Source organism: Candidozyma haemuli (genome assembly GCF_002926055.2).
Source record: "Candidozyma haemuli strain B11899 chromosome Unknown G_2014730914, whole genome shotgun sequence".
NCBI lineage: Eukaryota > Fungi > Ascomycota > Pichiomycetes > Serinales > Metschnikowiaceae > Candidozyma > Candidozyma haemuli.
Genome location: NW_020289905.1, coordinates 44,716 through 66,653, shown reverse-complemented (window position 1 = coordinate 66,653; position 21,938 = coordinate 44,716). Strand labels below are relative to the sequence as shown.

Here is a 21,938-nt window from a genome sequence, read left to right as displayed (position 1 = left end):
AGGGTTGGAAGTTGGTATTCGTTGGTTTTTTATGTTTTTTGGGGGGGTTAATTGGTGGGTTTTGGTGGGTTTTGGTTCGTTTGGGATGTGGACTGGAAGTGCTTGGAAAGTGCTTGGAAAGTGGACAAAAAGGGAGAAAATTGGTTAACCTGACGAAACAGGCGTTTTGGTTGTTCCTGAAGTATTTTAGTCAATTTAAGAGCTGATGTTTACTACAAGGTACTTTAATGATTGGAGAGGACAGAGAGGTGTGCTTTTCATCTAGAATCCACGTTTTCTGGTTTTCCTGGAACTGAAAGTACCCAATGGCCTAAAACTGGAGCTAAAGATACCCTAGTTTAGTGTTAATCAGAGATTGAATTCAAATGAGCTGAAACAAGTATTCTATAGTTCCAGAAAGCGTAAAGTGCATTTTATGAAGAGTGATGAGATTCCAACTTTGGGTGGAAGAAGGAGGGAAGATGATTTTTATTACTTTATTAAAAGCTGTCTATTTCTTTCAAATATTCTTTGTTTCTTGGAGTTTCGGACAAAAAAAGCAGCTCCATTAGCATGTATATATCTTGTTGATCAACGGTCGACCATAGCTCTCTTCCCACAAGGTCAATAAATCTAGTAAATTCTGTTTCTATAAATGTGTAAGTACGTGGTAAACCTAAATATTTTACTTTTCTTGTATAAGAAATAACTATATATTCGATTTAACGATGGCAACAGCCTTTATGAAAAATAAGTGTTCTGGAAGAGTTGAAGCTGACTGGGAGGTATTTACCTTTTTAGTTCTTTTAGTTAAAAGATGGCACTGGCATCTTATAGTTCTTAGCATAAGTGAAAAACTACTTAAGTCTACGAGCTGAAATGTTCATTCTTTTTTACGTCTTTGGTATATCATAGAGTATACTTATAGAACCTGGGGAATAGAACTTTTGCTTCCTCTTACCATCAACTGGTAGTTTAGATTAAGAGCAATGCCAAAGGAACACTTCCACAGCGTTAAGTGCATTTTTTGGTCTTCAACTGTTTCATGGTCTTACAAGGATTGGTGGGTTTGTGTTTATGCTTTCTGGTTAGAATTGAGAGAATAGGAATCCAATTTTAGGTGGACCAGGTACTGAAGAATGAAGGAAGAGAATGTCAATTTTGCTGGAGAATGGTGAATGGTTTTTGATGGTTTTTCCTGTTTTTGGAAATGGTGGAAGTACAAGAAGCACTTGCTTCTTTGCTACTCCAGTTCTTAGTAAAAGAAAAGAACCACTGGCGACGTATTCTAAGAACCATGAAAGCTGTGTTTTTTTTTTCATTGTTCATCTTTTTTTATTTGTTCATTTTCAACTCTCTTTTGCTCGAAAAGACTCAATTCTATTAAATCCACGGCTTCTTGTTACTCTTCAGAGTTCTGTACTTATCGTTGTGGTCCAACACGGAGGATCTCCAGAGGCTTTGGGAAAGAAAAAGAGCAAAATAAACAAGAGTTACGTTAATAAAAGAGAATAAAAAGAAAACTAGAGGAATTGAGAGAATTGGGAGAGATATCTCTTTGGCTGGAAAGACTACTTTATATGGTAAGATGATTTTCTGGGCCAATTGACGTCCAAAAAAGCTCCAAAAAGCACCGAAAACTTCACCTTTTCCACCCCAGTTCACATAAACCATCCATTTACTTTGAAATAAAACTGCTTTTGTTGACGACGTTGACGTTGACGTTGGAACTAAACCCGTACACCAGCTTACCCCAGACCAATTACACCCTCCGCCAAATCCCCCAAAAATACCCCTTTTCAAAATTTTAAAAGTAGCAGGAGGTAGGGCTAAGTCTCCTCAAACTAAACGTGTTGTTGTATTTTGCCTGTCGTTTCTGTGTGTGGAGATATTTGGAATTTCCCTCAGACCCTCCAGAACCACCAGAAACGACGAAAACCCCCAGTTTTAAACCCAAAACTGCATTAATAAAGGGATTTGAAGCTTTTGGGGCCTTTTAGTTTACTTCTTCCACCCACTTTTGTCATTTCTACATCAAATTTCCGCCGTTTTTGTGGATTTTTCAGCCTCGTTCGGCAAAGACGAAAGAATGACGTAAAGACGGTTTCCAGCAATGGAAACCAAACCGAAAATGAAGGTAAACGAAGGGTTTTGGTTTCTTCTTGGGATTAACTTCCCTGGTTATTGCTTTTTTTCCATTTGGTGATGTTTTTTTAGTGAAAACTTGCAACCAAAAAAACCACCAAAAAACCAGCTAAAACTCCATCAAAAAACGTCCAAAAAACACCAAACTTTCACCAAAACGTTCCCAAAACTTTCCTTAACCATTTCCACGTCCCCATTTTCCCCAAAAACCCTCCCTCTTTCTTCAAACATCCACGCAACCGTTTTTTGTGGGGAATTTGGAGGCTTTGAAACGGCCAGGAATTTGCAAAAACCAGGGCTTATAATCTGGGGAAGTTGGAGAATTCTGGTGGTTTTTTTTGTTTGGAACGATGGGATTTTGAAGGTTTGGAGAAGTTGGGGTTGTTTTTCTGGACGAGAATGTCGTTGGTTTTGGCGGTTTTGGGAGGTAAATGAAAGGTTTGAAGTGGAAATTGAGAATGGGACGAAGAAAGTGGAAGAAATTGGGAAGAAATTGGCCAAAATTGGTCCTGGAGGTTCCAAAACGTCTCTGGATTTAAAGAGACCTGAAAATGATCTTTGGGTGGTTGAGAGATGTCTTAAGTCGGTTAAGAGAGGCACTTTGTATTTAAAGAGATGGAAAGTGATATATAGAGAGATTTTAAGTGGTCTTAAGATATTTAAAGAGGTATATGGAGATATATAGAGATCTAAAGTAGTCTCTTAAGTCTTCTTAAGTGGTCTTAAGTTGTCTAAAGAGGTATATAGAGATATAAAGATATCTAAAGAGATAAAAGAGATGGAAAGAGATAAAGAGGCATAAAGAGGTTCATTGAGATCCATAGAGATATGAAGTAGTCTCTTGAGTTGACTTGGTTCTTCTAAAGAGGTACATTGAGATCTATAGAGATCTAAAGCTGTCTCTAAACTTACTTAAGTGTCCTAAAGAGGTTTATTGAGATATATAGAGATACATTGAGATACATTGAAGCCTAGAGGGACCTGTAGTTGTCTAAAAGCTGTTTAAAACAATTTAAAGCTGTTCAAAGAGGTATGTTGAGATATATAGAGAGACTTGGAGAGACCTGGAGCTGTCGAAAGAGGTACATTGAAATCCAAAGAGATATAAAGAGATTTAGAGTGATTTGGAGCTCGAAAGAGGACTCAAGTGGTTGAGATATATAGAGATTAAGAAGCATATTGAGATCTATAGATATCTTAAGAGATACAAGGGGGTCTCTAAAGTTATCTTGAGTGGTTAGAGAGAGATAAAGAGATCTAAAGCGTCTTAAGTGGTTTTTTGATATACTGGGGTCTTTAAAGAGGTCTTTCCTTTCAGTGCCTCTTTCCAGGGAGAACTTGAACCTCGTCTGTTTTCGAAAAGCGCCAGTTCCACAATTACTGCTTTTCTTGAAGAAGATGGGCTTTGAGGTTTCAGTCTTTGGATATTTAAGAGATTCAAAGAGATATAATGTGAAATAAAGTAGTCTCTTAAGTCTCTAAAGAGGTGTAAAGAGATACAAAGTTATTTGAGAGTTTTAGAGATGTAACTCTCTCTGGCTCCTCTCTGGAAGCTTTTGAGCGGTCTTACTTCCTTTAAAGTATCTTTATTATATGGATTTCTTCTCTCTCTGGTCTCTTATTTCTCTCATTCTCTTAAAACCGGAAAGTGACCTCTCTCAAAGTGATTTTAATTTTTGGAAAGACTCTCTTCTTTTCTTGAATTTTCTCTTTTTATTGCCTCCTTTTTGGATTTCTTTAAAATGATCGTTTGTCTATTTGGGCGCTTAAGTATGGGAAATGAGAAATGACATGAATACTCCACGGGCAGTGACGCTATGAAACGACCAATAACATATTTGGAATCCGCAGATTTGGGGCTCTCCAATGATACTTTTAAATTATACAAATCTTCACTTTTCATGGGGTTTAATGGAGGTTCTTTTTGACGGTGAACCATTTTTGCACCCAATAAACCCGTACACCAGCTTGCCCCAAGCCATTTAAACCTTCTGCCAAATCCCCAAAACTTTATCTTTTCGGTTAGATCAAGCCTCTATCTTAATAAAGGCATTCCTTGGAGTCCATTGATGTTGTTTTCATGTTCGTGGCGTGTCTGTAGCGGGAGATATACTTGAAGGCCCTGTAAGCGCATACATATAAGGAAGTCCAAAAATCAACGAAAAACGACCAGGAAAAGACGAAGTAGTTGGAATTTCAAGTCGTAGAACGTTCAGTAGTCTTATGAAAAGCGTTTAAGGAAGTTTGGTGGTGTGAAAGTGAAAAATAGGGGAAGTGTTGAAAGGCGTGAAAAGCATAAAACGAGGAAACTAAAGAAGGCAGTTTCTGAATGCAAGAAGGAAGATATCATAAACCAACAGTACCTTACTTTATAGATGTTTAAATTTCTCAAAGAATGGTGTTGTTTTGACGTTTATTGAAAAAGAATTGGCTTCAGGAGGCCTGAAAAGGTGAAAATCGTCAGAAAACGTCGAAAACCGATGGGAAAAAGACGAAAACGGGTAAACAAGATGCTGTTCTGTTGATTCTGGTGGTCTTCAAGGCTCCAGAATGCTTTAAGTAGAATATTTAGTGAGTTTTAGTGGACATCTAGGTCTTTTTTTGGCGTTTTTTGGTGCTCTTTTAAGGGTACAAAGAGGTCTTCAAAAACAACAAAATAAAACACCAAAATGAACCAAAAAAGATGCATTTCAACAATTCCAGACGTTTAGAAAGCCATTGAAATTTATTTCGTCAATTTTGGGTGCATTTTCGTCAAATTAAACCCCCGAATTTCCTTCATTCCCTGGAAACACGAAATGGCCATAAATTCACCAAAAAAAGCCAACATTTCCAATCCAAAACAATTCCACAACGTCAATTTCAGTCCATTTTATTATTGCCCTTTAAATTCCAAACTTTTCCGGCCCAAAAACGGCAATTGGGGGGAACTGGACGGAAAACAAAGACGATTGTGAGTTTTCTGGCGAAACTGGCCCAAACAATGACGAGAAAACGTGGATTTGCAAGAAAAGAAGGGGAAACGAAACCGTTTTGATGGTTTTGGATGTGTTTACGTGGAGATGTGGTTTGGAATTGGTGGAAAACGGTGAAAATTTGGTCGATTTTGGTCATTTTTGGACCAAATTGGACCAAAAGAAGGGGAAAACGAAGGGAAGCAACTAGAAGTACCAGAAATAGGAGTGTTTTGTTGGTTTCGTTGGATTAGGAGCGTTTAAGTTACCAAAATATGTCAAAAAAACGTCAAAATCCGTCAAAACCTTCAAAATACCACTTTTTCCAATCCAAAACCGCCAGAAACAACGCCAACATCGATTTAAACACTCTTAATCAACTTTCCTACACTCTCCAGCAATTCCTTCTCACTTTAAACCACTTTTCTTCGCCAAACCAGCCCATTCCATCAATCTTCACCTTCTACATAACCTAAATCAACCGAAAAACCACGAAAATACACTAAACCCGCCGTTTCTTGAACGCTGGAGCCATCAGTTTCTTCAAAATCCCATCAGAACCACCTAATTTTTCCCCCAACTGTCAATTCTCTCAAAAAACAAAGACATATCTTTAGAAAAAATCTCACAAGATAAAGATGCACCTGAAACAGACGAGAAATGGATGCAAAACGGACCAAAAAAGACGTGGCAGGTGTGAATTTGGTTGAAATTTACGAATCCGTCGTTGAAATTGAAGAAAAACGGTTCCGTTTTTCGCCAAATTAAGGTTTACTTTTTCATTTTTTACATGTGGGTTTTGGAAATTTTCAGATTTTGCAGCCACTTGAAAAATGTCCGTTTTGGGTAGAAAAAAGAAGAAAAAGAAATAAAAAGAACACTCCCCAAAAACGGTAAATTCTCTTAATGAAGCTTTGCTTTTTTAAGGATTTCCAGAAACCAAAAAGCCTTTTTGATTTCTTCGTTTTATTTCTTTCTTTCATTTTTGGGTTTTTATGAATTGCTGGTTATTTTTGTGGGGGTTCGTTTTTTCAAGAGGGGCACCTGGTGTACGGGTTTTCCTCTTGGTCAAGTTTTTCCGTTTTGGGCAGTGTACAGGATGTGCCCCTCTCGCAAAAAGATGCGCGAATCGGGCAGAACAATAAGGAACCCGCCGGTAACAATGGGTCGCTAGGTCTATATGCAGTCCCCGCAACTTGCATGCACGAATGCACCCTTGCCCAGGGCCACATGCGTTGGGGAAAAAGTGCGTCACATGCGTATCATGTGACTAGATTCTTTTCCCTCGGGCGAGTGGGAGACAGACGACATTTTCTTTCAAACTTCTTTTGATTGATTGATTGTTACCTGGAAAAGGTAAAAACCCGTACCTCCAGCCACCCCTCCTCTGACGTAGCCACTCCAAATCCCCTAGTTTTCTGGCAACCACACCCGGTTAAAAGGATACCTCTACCAATTGACCCGCCGGGGCGTCGTCCCGGCGGCCACCCTTCCTCCAATCCCTCTTCCCTGGCCTTTTCTTTGCCTTATCAGTGTGAAAAAAAAGAACCCTCTGCCCTGCATATAACCCCCTCCGTCCCCGCAAATCAACAGAAATCCAAAAAAACCCAAAAAACCCCCTCCTCCCAAAAACTATATAAACAGCCAATTCCCACTTTTTTTGAACTTTTTTTTTCATCAATTTCTCATCACATGACTCAGGGAAAGTGCAAGCCAGACAGAGTCTGGTCCATCGAAGGCCAACACGAGGTCGTTTTCAAGCAAACTTGGGCAGCATACCTTAAATCGTTTGGTTACGATTTGGACGACTTTTCGTTTTCAGATATCGAAGGAGGCAAGAAATTCGTTTCTGGAAAGGCCAAAAACGCTCTCCCCAAAGTTCTGGACGCTTCTGCCGTTTCTGCAGCTCCAAAATTCACCGAAAGAACCCAAAAGACGTTTGAAGCCAATCAGGGCAAAGCATTGACTTATGAAGGCACTTACGACGTGAAAGCGAAGGCTCCTTCCAAAGAGGTTTATCTGCACTTGGCGAAATTCAAGCCAGCCGAGTTGCACCAGGCGTTTTGGGCTTCGTTGAGGAATGACTCGCCAGATAACAATATGCTTCGTTTTGTGAGAGCCAGGAAGTTTAAGTTGAATGCCATTGTGGATATGGCTGCTAAATGCTTGGAATGGAAGGTGAAGGAGTATCCGGTGGATAAATGGACGATGGACGGTGATTTGGAGATTTACGATTCGAAAAAACACCCAGAAATCATTAAAGCGTTTGAGATGGAAAAGGCGTACTTTAGAGGCGTCGACAGAGACGGCGGCCCGATTGTGGTGATTCGTGTGAAGAAGCACTTTGGCTCGGATTGTCCAGAAAAGGACTTTGAGCGGTTTATCTGTTTGATTATCGAATGGGTGAGAATTGCCTTGAAGGATTACGAGTTGGGCAATGACGGCGCCAATATTCTTTTCGATATGAACGGGTTTTCGTTGAAGAATGCCGATTTGAGTGCCGTTAAGTTTTTGGCCAAGGCGTTTGAAGCTAATTATCCGGAATCTCTTTCTGCCATTTGGATCCATAAAGCTCCTTGGATCTTTAACGCTGTGTGGAAGATTATCAAGGGCTGGTTGGACCCTGTGGTTGCTTCCAAGGTGCACTTTACAAAGAATGCAGACGATTTGGCCAAGTTTGCCGATAAGAAGTTTATTCCTAAGGATTTGGGTGGAAATGATGATTATAAGCCTGAGTACATCAAGCCTACTAAGGAAAATGCCGGTACTCTTCCAAAGGATGAGAAATTTGAACAGTTGTGGAAGGATAGACAGGAGTTGACGTATACGTTTATTGAGACGACGTTGGCTTGGATTAAGGCGAAGAGTGCTAAGGAGAGCACGGAGCTTTTGGACTTGAAGATTCAGTTGGGCGCTGAGTTGGCGAAGAATTATTTGGAGTTGGATCCGTATATCAGGTCGAGGGGTGTGTTTGATAGGGATGGGGCGATCGGGACTCCGTCGTTCTGAGGGTCCAAACGAAGCATCGAGGTTCCGAAGGAACCGAAGATGTCTGAGTTTGGAACCGAAGAACATCTGAAGTTCCGCAGGAACTGAAGATGACGGAGTGCCGAGGGGGAGAAGTTTCAGAAACGAAGCATCTGAAGGTCCAAAACGAAGACTTCTGAAGTTCCGCAGGAACTGAAGATGTCTGAGTTTGGAGCTGAAGATGTCTGAGTGAAGATTTGAAGAACTGAAGGTGTCTGAGTGAAGATCTGAAGATTCCTGAGTGAAGATCTGAAGATGTCTGAGTTGAAGATATCTGAATCTTTGGAAGTGAAGATATCTGAATCTTTGGAATTGAAGATGTCTGAGTCTTTAAAAATCAAAGATATCTTCGTTTTCTTGAGATCTGAATCTTTGAAAATTAAAGATCCTCTCCATTTCCTTGAGATGATCTTCACTTTCTTAAGATGATCTCCATTTCCTTGAGATACCTTTCCAACTTTTGACACTTCCCTTTCCTTCAACCTCCCCCTTCTTCACCTCCTTTCGCCTTCGCTTCCACGCCAGAGACCGGTTTTTTGGCGCTGGAAGGAAACCTCCTGCCCTTCCCTTATTACCCTCAAATTTTTACCTACTCCTGAATAAATATCTCTACGTTCCTGGGAACGCGGAGATTACCGAAACAGAGAAAATTATTAAGATATTTGGCACTTGTAGAGCGGCGGGGATAAATGTCTAACGCCGTCGCTTTTAAACAAAGTAGTTTGTTCTTCTTTTTGTTGGTATTTGTTTGGAGAGTTTTTTGTGGTGTTTTCCTGTATATAGTTCCCCTCTTTTTGTTGATAAATACTGCATATAAATCCGATGACGTATTCTTCTATTGTCTTATGATTATGAATCATCGTGGTGCACGGGTCTTTTAGAAAAGCCATTAAACGTAAACCCCCAGCTATTTCCACCAAAAATAATCCAAAATCTTTCAAACTTGTTTCATTGGAATCTCCTAACTCCGACGGTCCCAATGGTACCACTTTCATCTCCGTATCCCTTCTCTATCACCCTCCACGTGGCTTTAAACCCAATTGTGGCTGCAAATCGCCAGGGTCTTCCAAACGACAACGCCAACGTGGCTTAAACAATTCAAGAAAATTTGTGGAGGTAATTGTGGTGGTTTTCGTGGTTCTGTTGGTGTTTTTGAGGAATTTTTGGAGGTGTATGGCGGGTATTTCCAGGTTCCTCGGGTAAAAATGGATCCGAGAATCCGACGAGAAAAGGAAGGTTTTGACGTTTTTGGTGGGTTTTGTGGATTTTTCTGAATCTCTGGATTCCCCTGAATTTATTGGTTTTTTTGGTTTTGTCCTTTTTGACGGTTTAAATGGGGGTTTTTGGTTCGGCGGAAAATAAAGTATAAATCGACGTACACGTGCCAAAATGATGTATTTTTCTTCGCCAAAAAGGCTCCAATATCAATTAAAACAGCATATTTAATCATCTACGTCTTTCCTGGGTTCAATTTGGCGTTTTTTGGGGTGAAATCGGACATAAACTGAAGGGTATAGAGAGGTGTCTGAGAGGACACTTAAAAGAAGTGAAAAGTCAACCAAAAAGTCGATTTAAAAGGTTCATTAGGTTCTTCAAGACGCGTTGAGTTTTTTTATGTCGTTTTTTTGGCGTTTTTGGGGCTTCAAAATGTGCTTTTATTGGATGTTCAAATTACATGGAATTACCTCAGAAAAGGGTCCATTTTTTTGGCAGAAAAAGATGTAGCATGGTCAAAAGAAGCTTTTAAATCTCTTCTTTGAGTTGTTTAGACGCCATTTGGTGTTGTTTTGGTGCCGTTTAAATTTGAAAATGATCGGTTCACTGGAAATCCAGAAAACCCACTTTTTATGGAAAATGCCCTACCAAAGTCGCCCAAAAAGACCAACAACATTAAATTAATATTATTTTAGTCATCTTCAGCGTGCTTTCTTTCCCTAGATAACTTTTCGCTCGTTTTGAAAGCGTTTTGATGGACTTCTGGGTCTCTAAAAGCAATATCCTCTAAAAATCATCAAATCCTCACTTTTCTGGCCAACCAGTAACCCAAAACAAATTTTAAAAACAGTTTTGAAATCTTCAAACGCGTCGCTTTCCAATAGTGTTATTGGTTTTCTTCAAATCGTGATATTGATCCTTTTACGTGGGGTCTCTGATTGGCTGAGATGTCGATGGTCGAGAAATACACGAATTTTTGGAGAAAAAAGAACAGGAAGAGGTAGAGCAATTATCTTATGACTGTTTAAATTAATTTTTGTTTCTTTTAGCTATCTTTTCTGCCTTTTCTGGTCCTGGTTTTGCTCAAATGGCCATTTACAGAAAATGTCCAGTTAAGTCACCAGTTTTTGACGGACTTGCAATATAAAAGCACTCACTAGACGTCTTTTTACCTCCTTAATTTAATTATGTGCTTTTTGGAGAGTTTTGAAGTCTTTTTCCGGCCGTTTTTGGACATCTGGTGACCTTCCATGAGGTGTTTTTATACATCCACAGAAAGACACCAAAACCCGTCAGAAACAAACCAAAACAAAGCTCATGAACGTCTTCTTGCTCTTAAAAAGGTAATTGACGTGTTTTTGTTGTTTTTGGGGCTTTTTTCTGCCTGTTTATACGCCCTTTGGACCTTCCTTAAATGGTCATTTTACATAACCTTACTTTGGTCCAAAACAAACCAAAACAGCACCATTCGACTCTCCAAACTCGTTGCTTTCAAATCCTTCACTTCATTTACTGTAATTCACCGAATTTCCCATGAAATTTCGACGTTTCTATGTCCATTTATGCCCTCCATGACCCAAATACTTAAATGTCCACCCAAAACCCGATCCAGAAACCCAACAAGCACCTTTTTGGTACCATTCGACTCCCCCAATTTACCTCTACACAATGGTACCATTTTCATTCCCATCCCATGCCAATTCATAGAAATACCATCCCTTTTATGTTTTCCTCACCTCAAATAAGCCCAATTCCGTTAAATCTCCATCAAAAAAGCTCCAAATTCCGCCAAAATTTAAATCCCCATACTATCAACCCTCCCCAACACATTCCCGCTACTTTCATCCCCTTTGAACCACACCTTCCCTTCATTTCCTCACATTCCTCTTCTCGCCATTACCTTTCCCAAAACAGCAAAACGAAGCCCGCCCTTTCAAACCTTAAACTTTAAGAAACGGTCCATCTTCATCGCCGTTTGACAGAGACTCGAACGGGACGGTTTTTGCTTGTTTTTAGTGGTTTGCTTTAAAAGATCTAATTTTGCAGTTTGGACATGGAGATATGGGGAATATAAATGTGCAGTTATTTCGGTGAATATTGGCGCTGGGATGCCCAAATTTCACCAGCATGTAGCCCTCCTCCGCCTCTACATTACCCAAGTTTTAAAAATTCAAAATCATTAAAACTCAACTTCTAAAGTCAACACTACTAGTACCAGGTAGAGACGGAGATTGGGCTGGGCCATTCTGCAGGATATAACCGCTTTAGCCGCTGGCCGCGACATAAATTTATTTTTCTGCCCCACCTCGTAAAATTTGAGGTTAATTCTGTATATAGATCCCCTCTTTAGACATGCATAATTCATCTCCGATTAATGCATGAACAATGTCTAAAAAAAGAAATTATTTAGCATGAGATAAAGAGAAGCAGAAAAAGAAGAAGAATATGACTGGTGCACGGGTTTTTTCTATTTCTTCTTATGATTTTTTTATTTTCTTTTTTTTTTTTTCACAAGTAATTTGTTTTCTTGTTTATCCGGCGGTGCATGGGTTTTTCTTATCTTTATTCTACCCCACCTTTCAGTTCCCTATGATCCTCCCGATCGACCTTTGTTCATCTAAACTCGTCAATTCCAAAAATCTCGTCAAACGAACTTCTCCATCGTCTAGAGACGGCCTTGACGATCACTTTCGTGTAGTTGCCGTTGAAATCGGATAAGAATTGCGTCCAGAAAGCGGGGATTTGTGCATCTGAAAAGTCCAATGGCTGCAAAATGACTAGTTAAAGTTGGAAAGTGGATTTTGGGGGCCCTGAGTACTGCCAGGTTGTTTCTTGGCGGTTCCTGACGATTCTACCGAAGTTTTGTTGCCTTTGGAGCTTTTTTTGGTCGAAAAAGGCTGTTTCTGGGCATTTAAAGGCATCCAACGAAACCATATAAAGAAAAGGTGTCTCAACAACCTGAAACGTTGAAATAAATGGTTTCATGGGTTTCCTGGTGTCTTCTTTCACCTTGGAAGCTTTTGGATCACCCCTTTCTGACCATTTTTGGCCTTTTAAGTGGCATTTTCAGGTAAATCTATACCGAAACAAAGATGCATCAAAAGTGGTCATAAAATCGTCGTTTTTTGATCCAAACAATGTCATTTTTCTTCCTCTTTCATATTCTACCGTTAAATTTGTTATTTGACGTTGTTTTTCTACTTAAATCTGGCCTTTTCTGTCAAACCCAAAAACCGCCATTTTCCAACCATAAAACCACCAAAACTCATCCAAATTTCTCCATTTTTTCACCTCTACAATCTCCATTCACGAACGGTCATGAAAATTCACAACTGTTGCTGTTTTTGTGGTTTTTTCAGGGCCGAATTTGGACGGGTTTTGGTGGTATTTCAGTGGTTTTGCTTGAACCAATAAAGATGCGAGCAATGGTCATGGGAAGTTGGTACTTAGAGCATTTTAAGGGGTTTGAGGGAAATGTAGAAGGTCATTTGATTGGTTTTGTGCTTTTTTTGGTGGTTTTTGGATGGTTTTTGGTGGATTTGAAGGAGATATTGTGGGTTGTTTAATGTACTCAAAAAATGTCCAATCAAAACGCCAAAAACAGCAGAAGAATGACCAGAAAGTGAAGAATATAAACTTCCCTGGCCTTCTACGATCTTAGGGATCCTTTTGAATCAAAGAAAAAAGTCACTTTTTCGACCGAAACCTCCAGTGATTGAAAGAAACATCAAGTCTTTTACTTGAAGTAAGTAGGCTTCACAGAACCTTAAAGACATGAAGTTAAGATGGAGTTGAAACCACAGAGCTTCCAGAGAGACTCTAAAAAAGATGTACATTGAGTCTTTGAAGGATGAAAGAAGAGGGTATCTCCGTTAAGAGTTCATAAATCTAGCTACTCCAATCAAAAGCCCTATACTCTTACACTTAGATCTTCTTCTCGTTCTTTCAAAACTACCACTACAAGTTGGTCTTCATTACATTCCCTTCTTCTTTCTTGCAAATGCCTCTGAAGAACTATCAGGAGCCTTCCTCGTACCGTCTTCGTCGTCTGACTTGTTTGACTCCTCTTACAACTCTTCCCCAACCAATCCAACGTTCCATTCCATCAAACCTTAAACCTTAAACTGGCCCACAAAGCCAGAGAAAGCCAAAATCTACCAGAAGCTACTTAACAGCTGTTTCCAGAAACTACCTTCAACTTCCACCTTCTGCCCCAACCACCAGCTTCTAACCTTATAAGAAAATAGCTTCCGACTTCTAGCCTCATATCATTGTTCTTTCAATTTCCAGTCATGAGTTTTTACCGTCTAATCTCTTGCCTCTTCATTGATTGCCAGGCTTCGGGACCTTCCAGGCAACAGCTTCTAACCACTAACTGATAAGTAAAAGCTTGTATCTTCAACCCAATCCCATGCAACAGCTTTCCGTCTTCCAGTTCCCTCTTCCACCCTCAAAATCACCCTCCCAGTCTGTCTTCTACATTCCAGCCTCTGTCTTACTGCCTCCTAATATGCCTATCTTCTGGAAGCTTACTCTCCAGTCTACCTTGCAGCCTCTTCATCAGCTTATCATCTAGACTACCTTTAACTCGTAACCAACAGCGTCCACTTCCACTTATGTCCACCTACTTCCACTTATTTCCATTTATTTCCATTTATTTCCACATCCACTTAATTCCACCTTCCACCTTCTGCCTTCCAGTCTACTCTACCTTCTAGACTCTTTTACCTTCTAGTCATTCGACCAGTCCATCTTCAAGGTACCCATCTACCCAGAGCACCTTCCAGAGTATCATCTAGATCATAAAAATCTTCCTTCCAGCCTCTTAACCTGTCTACCTTCCAGTCTTGCCTCTTAATGTCCCTATTCAGCACCTAGTAACCAGAAGAGGTTTCAGAGAACTTATATGTTGTTTCCAGAGTACATTGCTTAAAGTAAAAAGCCTGCCTTCCACCCACTTCCTTTCTACCCATTACCTTCCAGACCACCCTCTGGTGAGTCTTGCTTCTAGACTTCAAAGAAGCATCAGCAACTCGTAATCCAGTCTACCTTCCACTCACTCTATCTTCCTAGGTGTAACTCGTACCAGGCTAATCTTAACCACTTCATATCCAACAACTCCTCGTGCCCATCCATATACCCTCCACCAACTCGTAAACTATCCACTTACAGCCTCTACCTTCCACTCTCTTCTACCTCCAGCAACTCGTAATCTTTCTATAATCAGTATCCCATCACCAGTCTGTCTTCCACTTTTCCACGCTCTTCATCTTCTAGTCTTCCTTCTACTCAGCCTACCTTCCTTATAGCCTCCACCTTCTTCACTCGTGATAACCTTATCTTCAGTAACTCGTAACCACTTCATAACCAGCAACTCCCCATTACCAAATTCTTCCCTTTCATCCTCGGCAAGATCATACCAATCCACTTTCCAGTATACCTTCCACTCTTCCTCTTAGCCTCTTAGTCACTCCAGAATAACAACTCGTTAACTCGTCAACTCGTAATAAGCATATCTTCTTGCCTCTCAATTACACTACTTTACATTGACTTCTAACCAACATCTTCCGGTGTAAGCTTCGGTCTATCTTCAGCAACTCGTAACCAACGCTCTCTACTTCCACTTACTTCCACGCAAGAACAACTCGTGAACTATCCACCTTCCAGCTTCCATCTTCTACCTTCCAGACTCTTCTACCTTCTACTCACACAACCAGACTACCTCCAGTCTTCCTTATAGCCTCTGCCTTCTCTTAATCAGCCTACTTTCCATCAACTTGAACCAGACAACCTCCTGAATACTTCACAGTAACTCGTAAGAAGCTTATCAGAAACCCCTAAAGTCTTTCTTTTAGTCTACCGTTTAGTCAACCAGTCTACCTTCCAGCCTCTTCTCCATTCAAGCCTACTTTACAGTGATTCGTATTATTATCACTCTATGTTCCACCAACTCGTAACCAGACTACCTTTCATCCACTTCATTCTATCCTCTGAATTAGTCTACCTCTACCAACTCGTGATAAGTTCATCTTCCAGCCTCTACACTCCAGGCTACCGAGTTGACCTCGAGTAACAAATTGCTTGTCTACCAACCTCCTCTACCCTATCTTCCAGTCTACCTCTAGACCACCTTCCAGACTCTTTCCCTATCCTCTAAACCAGCTAATCTAGAACTCTCAACCAAATTCTATCCCTTCCACTTCCAAGAGCAACTCGTTACTTCTTAGTGTGAGATTTCGATGTAGTGAAAAGGCCAAAGGTTGGTCATAGAGATCGATATATAGTCTAAGGAGGTTCAGGGCGATAGAAGAGCGTTATATAACCGTATTAGAGTTAGTTTGGGTCTTTCTTTGGTGGTGCCGTTGGTGGAGTTTTCACTCTTCTTTTCACTCTACTTTTTCCAGTCCACCTTCCAGTCTAGCCTCTAAGTTCTATCCTCTGAGTATATATACTTCTACCAACTCGTCATCATCAACTCGTACCAATAACTCGTTCCTTTAACCAATTTCTTCTCCTTTTACGCTCGACAAGACCAACTCGTTCCCTCTTAGTCAACTACTCTCCACTTACATCTTCTACCTCCAGCCTCTTCCTTCTGGCCTCTGGATCAGCCTATCTTCAGCAACTGGTAATCCATTCTACCTTCCAGTCTCTTCTACATACTAGACTCTTCCAGTTCCATCATCAGCAACTCTCAGTCTGGCTGTCTTTTCTCCATCCTGTCTTCCTTCTACCTCCATTCAATCTACCTTCTAGACTCTAAATTAGCCTATTTTCAAGCCAACTGCCTTCCTCCCACTTCCACCTTTCTACTACATTCTACATTCTATCCATTACCTTCCAGACCATCCTCTGGTGAGTCTTGCTCTAGACTCCAAAGCATCAGCAACTGGTAAGCCTCTACCGTTAGCAAAAGTCTACTAGACAGTGAATTATTATCACTCTATCTTCCACCAACTGACCAGACTAAGGAACAATCTTCTTGAAGAACAAGGAAAGCAAGTGGTTGGTTAAATTACACTTTGACAGATACTGGCTGACCAGACTCTTCTACCTTCTTCTTGTAACCACTACATAATCAGCAACTCTTAGCCTACGTTCTACCCTCCATCCACCTTCCAGTCTTCCAGCCTCTTCCACAACCAGACTACCTTCCAGTCTAGCCTCTACATTCAATACACTCCATTCTAGCCTCTTAATCAGCATATTTTCAAATACTAGTAATCCACTTCTACCTTCTAGACTCTTCAACTTCCAGACTCTATATTGCCCTATCTTCAGCAACTGGTAATATTACCTTCCAGTGTACCTTCCACCAACTCGTAACCAATCCATCTTCTACACTCTATCCACTACCTTCCAGTCTTCACTACCTTCCAGTCTTCAGTGCATAACCAGCAACTCGTTCCTTGCTTCTTATCAATCTCTATCACTCGCCAAGATCAACTTGTAGACTACCCTCCACTTTTACTCTTCTTTCCACTCTACCTTCCACATACCTTCCAGTCAATCTTCTTAATTATTCTAGCCTCTGAGTCAGCTAATCTTCAGTAACACTTGACCATCAACTCGTAACCAGACTATCTTCCAGTATACTTCTACCGTCCAGTTAGCCTCTAAACCCTAGTCTCTACCGTCTATCCTCTGAGTATGTATACCTCTACCAACTCGTAGTAAGCTAAACCTTAGCAACTCGTAGCCAGCAACTCGTAACCAATAACTTCTCCTCTTCAGCAGCTAGTAACCAGAAAACCTCCTGTCTTCCTTCTACTCACAAAACCAGACTACCTCCTAGGCCTCCAGTCTAGCCTCCACCTTCTAGTCTCCACTTTCTAGCCTCTTAAATAGTATATATCTACCAACTCGTAGTCAAAAAGGTCTCCTTCTCCTTTTACGCTCGGCAAAATCAACTCGTCACTTCTTACCAGACTACCTTCCATCTTCTACCTTCTAGTCTCCTCTACCTTCTAGACTCTGAGTTAACCTATCTTCAGCAACTCGTAAAAAGTTCTCCTTCCCCTTCATTTTCAGCAACTCGTAAACATCAACTCGTAAACATCAACTCGTAAACATCAACTCGTAACCAGCAACTCGTTCCTCGTTGCTGGTCCTCGTTGCTCTTGCCTTTCTGTTGCTGCCAAGAACGTTCCTGAAAAATACGAACCCAACAAGGAACAACGTCCACAAGATCCCGAACCCGACGATTTACGAGTCCACTTCACCAAAGTCCTCCATTTTCTCCAATCATCCAACCTCCACCTCTTCATCAACTGCCTCCCTACCTGGCCCACCTCCACTGCCGCAAACTCATCTGGTGAACGCTCAAAAAAGCCCAGACCAACAAATCCAGTCCAATTTCAGGAATACCAAGAAAATCTTCCAATCCAATAAAAACTCTTAGTCAGCAAGATCTTTCGCCTGGACTTGCTACAAATCTCCCGCCGTGCAGACTCACACATTGGACTTCCAGAGATTGAGACACGAGGAAGGCGTCTTATATAAGGTCATTTCATACTTTTTGGTTATAAAGGACAAAGACCAAAGTTATATTGCTTGGTACTCATCTGGCACTTCCTAGACATACTATAGACATACTATAAAGTATAGACATACTTTAGAGAAGAAACTATAGACTATAGAGTATAGACTACCTGGGAAGTTACTTGACTGTCAGATCTATTTCGTTCGTTGACTGCTGAATACGCCTGGTGTCTGCTTCGCTTGGTTCGTGAGTGTTCATACTTAAGGCTTCCATAAGGCTTCCATAAGGCATCCATAAGGCATCTACACTTGATAGCTACAGCTGCAGCTACTGCTTCAATTGAGCTCCTTAAGTACTAGACCACTTGGCTGACTGCTCAATTGCCCAGTTAACTACTGATCTACTAAGCTGTATATCTGTCAGATCACTTGGTTCCTGACTGATCCATTACTTAGTTAACTACTGACTTACTCAGTTAACTACTCCATTACTTGGGCAACTCCTGACTTACTTAGTTAACTACTGATACACTTCGTTACCTTCCAATCCTCATTTACCAAGGTTCATTTAGTTAACTACATCTACTTAGTTAACTATATCTACTCAGTTACCTACCAATACTTAGTTACCAAGGTTCATTTAGTTAACTACTGATACACTTCGTTAGCTATACCTTTACTCAGTTACCTACTGACTTACTTAGTTAACTAAACTACTAATCCACCTAGTTAACTATATCTAGTCAGTTATCAAGGGTCATTTCGTTAACTACTGACTTACTTCATTAACTACTGGTCTACTTCGTTAACTACCACTTCCAGTTAGTTCCTTAACTACTAGATCCACCTGGTTAACTACTCCATCGCTTAGTTAACTACTACTTCCAGTTCATTAACTACTGAACATACTTAGTTTCTTAACTAATAGATCACCGAGGACCTGAACTACTCCATCTACTGAGTTAACTACTACTCTCGGCTCATTAACTTCCAGACATACTTGGTTCCTTAGCATCTGGTTCACTCAGTTAACTACTCCATCTACCCAGTTAACTGCTACATCTACTTGGTTAACAGATCATCCACTGAGTTCCTTAACTAGTTGATCTAGGTTCAGTGACTACTTATCTAAGTTGCTTGACTACTAGATCTACCTATATCACTTGGTTAACTACATCACTGAGTTCCTCAACTACTTGATCTAGGTCCATTGACTACTATCAACTTAGTTAACTACAACCAACTCAGTTAACCGCTCCATTCAATAAGTTAACCACCCGTCATCTTAGTTAACTACTACTACCATCTCAGTTAACTACTCCATCTACTAAGTTTACTACTACAACTTAGTCCATTACTTAGTTAACTGCTACCAACTCAGTTAACTACATCTAATAAGTTATCTATTCCTTTGCTTAGTTAACTTCTATAACTTGGTTCATTACTTAGTTAACTACATCCACTTAGTTAACTACTTCATCCACTTAGTTCAGTTAACTACTCCATCCACTTGGTTCAGTTAACTACTACCAACTCAGTTAGCTACTCCTAGTTAACTACCTCAACTCAGTGCATTACTTAGTTAGCTGCTATAACTGGGCTACTACAATTAACTCAGTTAACTACTCCACCAAGTTTATTAACTACATCTACTAAGCTTATTAACTACATCTACTGAGCTTATTGACTACTCCATATACTAAGTTAGCTACTTTATCTACTAAGTTCGTTAACTACTGGTTCCCCTAAGTTCGTTAACTACTCATCATCTTAGTTAACTACTCCATCTACTAAGCTTATTAACTACATCCACTAAGCTTATCAACTACTGGTTCCACTAAGTTAACTACTTCAACTAAGCTTATTAACTACTGGTTCCACTAAGCTTATTAACTACTTCATCCACTTAGTGCTATAACTACTTGATCCACTTAGTGCTATAACTACTCCATCCACTAAGTTAACTACTCCACCGCTCAGTGCTACAACTACGAGATATGTCCCGCCCAGCAGAAAAACCCCAGTTCTACAACTACGACCCATCTCTCGCCGCAGCCATCATCTTCACCATAGCTTTCACCTTCATCACTGGGTTCTCCACCTACCAGTTCTACAAAGCATTCACCCACCCAGCAGCCTCCAAACTAGACAAAAAACGTACCCTTATCATCATTCCGTTTCTTCTAGGAGGCCTCTGTGAAATCATAGGATGTATAGGAAGATGTGTTTCTTCACAGGATGTGGAGGCTAAGGATCCGTTTATCATGCAAGCGGTGCTTTTGCTTGTGGCTGCTGCTCTTTTTGCAGCCACTATTTATATGATTTTGGGCAGAGTGATTGCCATGTTGAACAGTGCTCATCAGTCGTTGGTTCCAGTAAAGTGGTTGACGAAAATCTTTGTTTTAGGTGATGTTATTTCGTTTTTCATGCAAGGAATCGGAGCTTCTGTTCGTGCTGCTGACCAGAGTAAGGCTGATATTTCAGAACGAATCATTATTGCTGGTTTGTTTGTGCAAATTGCATTTTTTGGCGTTTTCATGGTCGTGACGGCGCTTTTCCAGTGGAAAATATGGAAAACCCCGTGTCCTGAAGCCCAGGCGTTGAGGTTCACCCCGTCAAAGTGGTTCAACTGGCAAATGCTTCTTTATACGCTTTTTGCATGCTCCTTGTTGATTCTCGTGAGGTGTATAATTAGAGCGGTTGAGTATATCGAGGGCTACGACGGGTACTTGATTTCGAACGAGGTGTTTCTATACACTTTGGACCTTTTGTTGATGTTTATCAATATGGTCTTGTTGTGCTGGCAGGATGTGTGTGGGTACTTTGCCGAGGTTGGGCCGGTTTCCAGAGATGAGAAGTTGTTGGAGGGGTCTGGAGGGGGAGTTATGGAAGGTGATCCGTTTAAGGATGAGACAGAAGTGGGAAGTGGTGGTGTGAAGCCAGTGGAGCTGTGAAACAGCGATACTGGCGTGGAAGCAGCAGAAAGAAGAAGGTATAATGTCAGAAGAAGCAGAAAGAAGATGTCAGAAGAAGACAGAACACAGAGAGCTGGATAATGAAGACTGAGGTAGAAGAAGCAGACAGAAGAAACAGAAAGAATACTGAATACTGAACACTGAACACTGAACACTGAAGATGTCAGAAGCAGAAGACTGAACACTGAACACATAGAAGTGAAGAATGAAGACTGAAGATGTTAGAGGCAGAAGCAGAAGATGCCAGAAGACAGAAGACAGAAATCAGAAAGCATGAAGCAGAAGATGGGAAAGTCAGAAGACAGAACATCATATATTGTTTGAGGAAATCTGAAAACCTGGATCTCTGGAAATTTGGAAAACTGGAACTCTGGAATCTGGAACCCTGGAACCCTGGAACCTGGAGACTATAGAAAGATTGTCTTCACTGGCCAGCTGCTTGCTTGATACTTCCTTGTATGAATCAACCAGCTCTTCTCAATTGCCTGTTCATTTACTTCCAATTGGCATTTTCAACCAACTGCTTATGCAACTCTCGCTATTCTTAAGTCACTGCTTCCCCTGGCGTCCTTCTTACCTAATTTCCCTACTTTCTCTCCCACGAGCCATTCCTGGCATTCCTTCCTGTCATATAGAAAACATCCCACTTTTTACGTTCATGTTGTGATCTGGATCCAGAAAAACCTTCCCTGTTGTTTTCCTGGTAGCAGATAAGAGCTTACCCTTACTCTTCTTCTTCTTCCTCCTTAGAAGAAGAGTTGTCTTTGTGTAATGTACAACTCAAGGTAACTCCAGAAACCGCAACAAAGAAGTAGTACAAAGTAGAAAAACAATCAAACTTGCAGAATCTTATTACCCCTTGATGCTCCAGAGAAGTTACATCTCGTTCAGCAACAGACTCCATCAGAGCCAACGGAACTCTGGCCCACAAATTGGCCCTCGTCCTCAAAGAATAACAGTTTACTGGTCTTGATTGGAATTTCCCAGAAACTCTAATTATTCAGTTTATTTAATGCCATGTAAGTCCAGATCATGTTACTGTCCTGGTAATGGTGCTAAATAGTAGAAACACTGGTAAGAAGGGAAGGCGAAGAAGCACTGGTAATAGGAGGTTGAAGTGTATTTATTAGTGTATTAGTAGGGGAAAGGCAGGTAGTACAAT

General features: G+C 40.6%; 2 protein-coding genes across 2 annotated transcripts; both read left to right on the top strand. All coding sequences in view use genetic code 12, as the record gives it.

Annotated features, from left to right (window-relative positions):
- Positions 1-6,770: 6,770 nt before the first annotated feature.
- On the top strand, positions 6,771-8,534 carry CXQ85_004173 (CRAL-TRIO domain-containing protein; the record flags this gene model as incomplete). The annotated part of the gene is made up of 2 exons (XM_025487801.1): positions 6,771-8,035; positions 8,348-8,534. 2 exons carry the CDS (start codon positions 6,771-6,773, stop codon positions 8,532-8,534), a joined length of 1,452 nt encoding a protein of 483 aa, XP_025341609.1.
- An 11,264-nt stretch (positions 8,535-19,798) lies between these two features.
- On the top strand, positions 19,799-20,755 carry CXQ85_004172 (RTA1 domain-containing protein; the record flags this gene model as incomplete). The annotated part of the gene is made up of 1 exon (XM_025487800.1): positions 19,799-20,755. One exon carries the CDS (start codon positions 19,799-19,801, stop codon positions 20,753-20,755), a length of 957 nt encoding a protein of 318 aa, XP_025341608.1.
- Between the last annotated feature and the right edge of the window lie 1,183 nt (positions 20,756-21,938).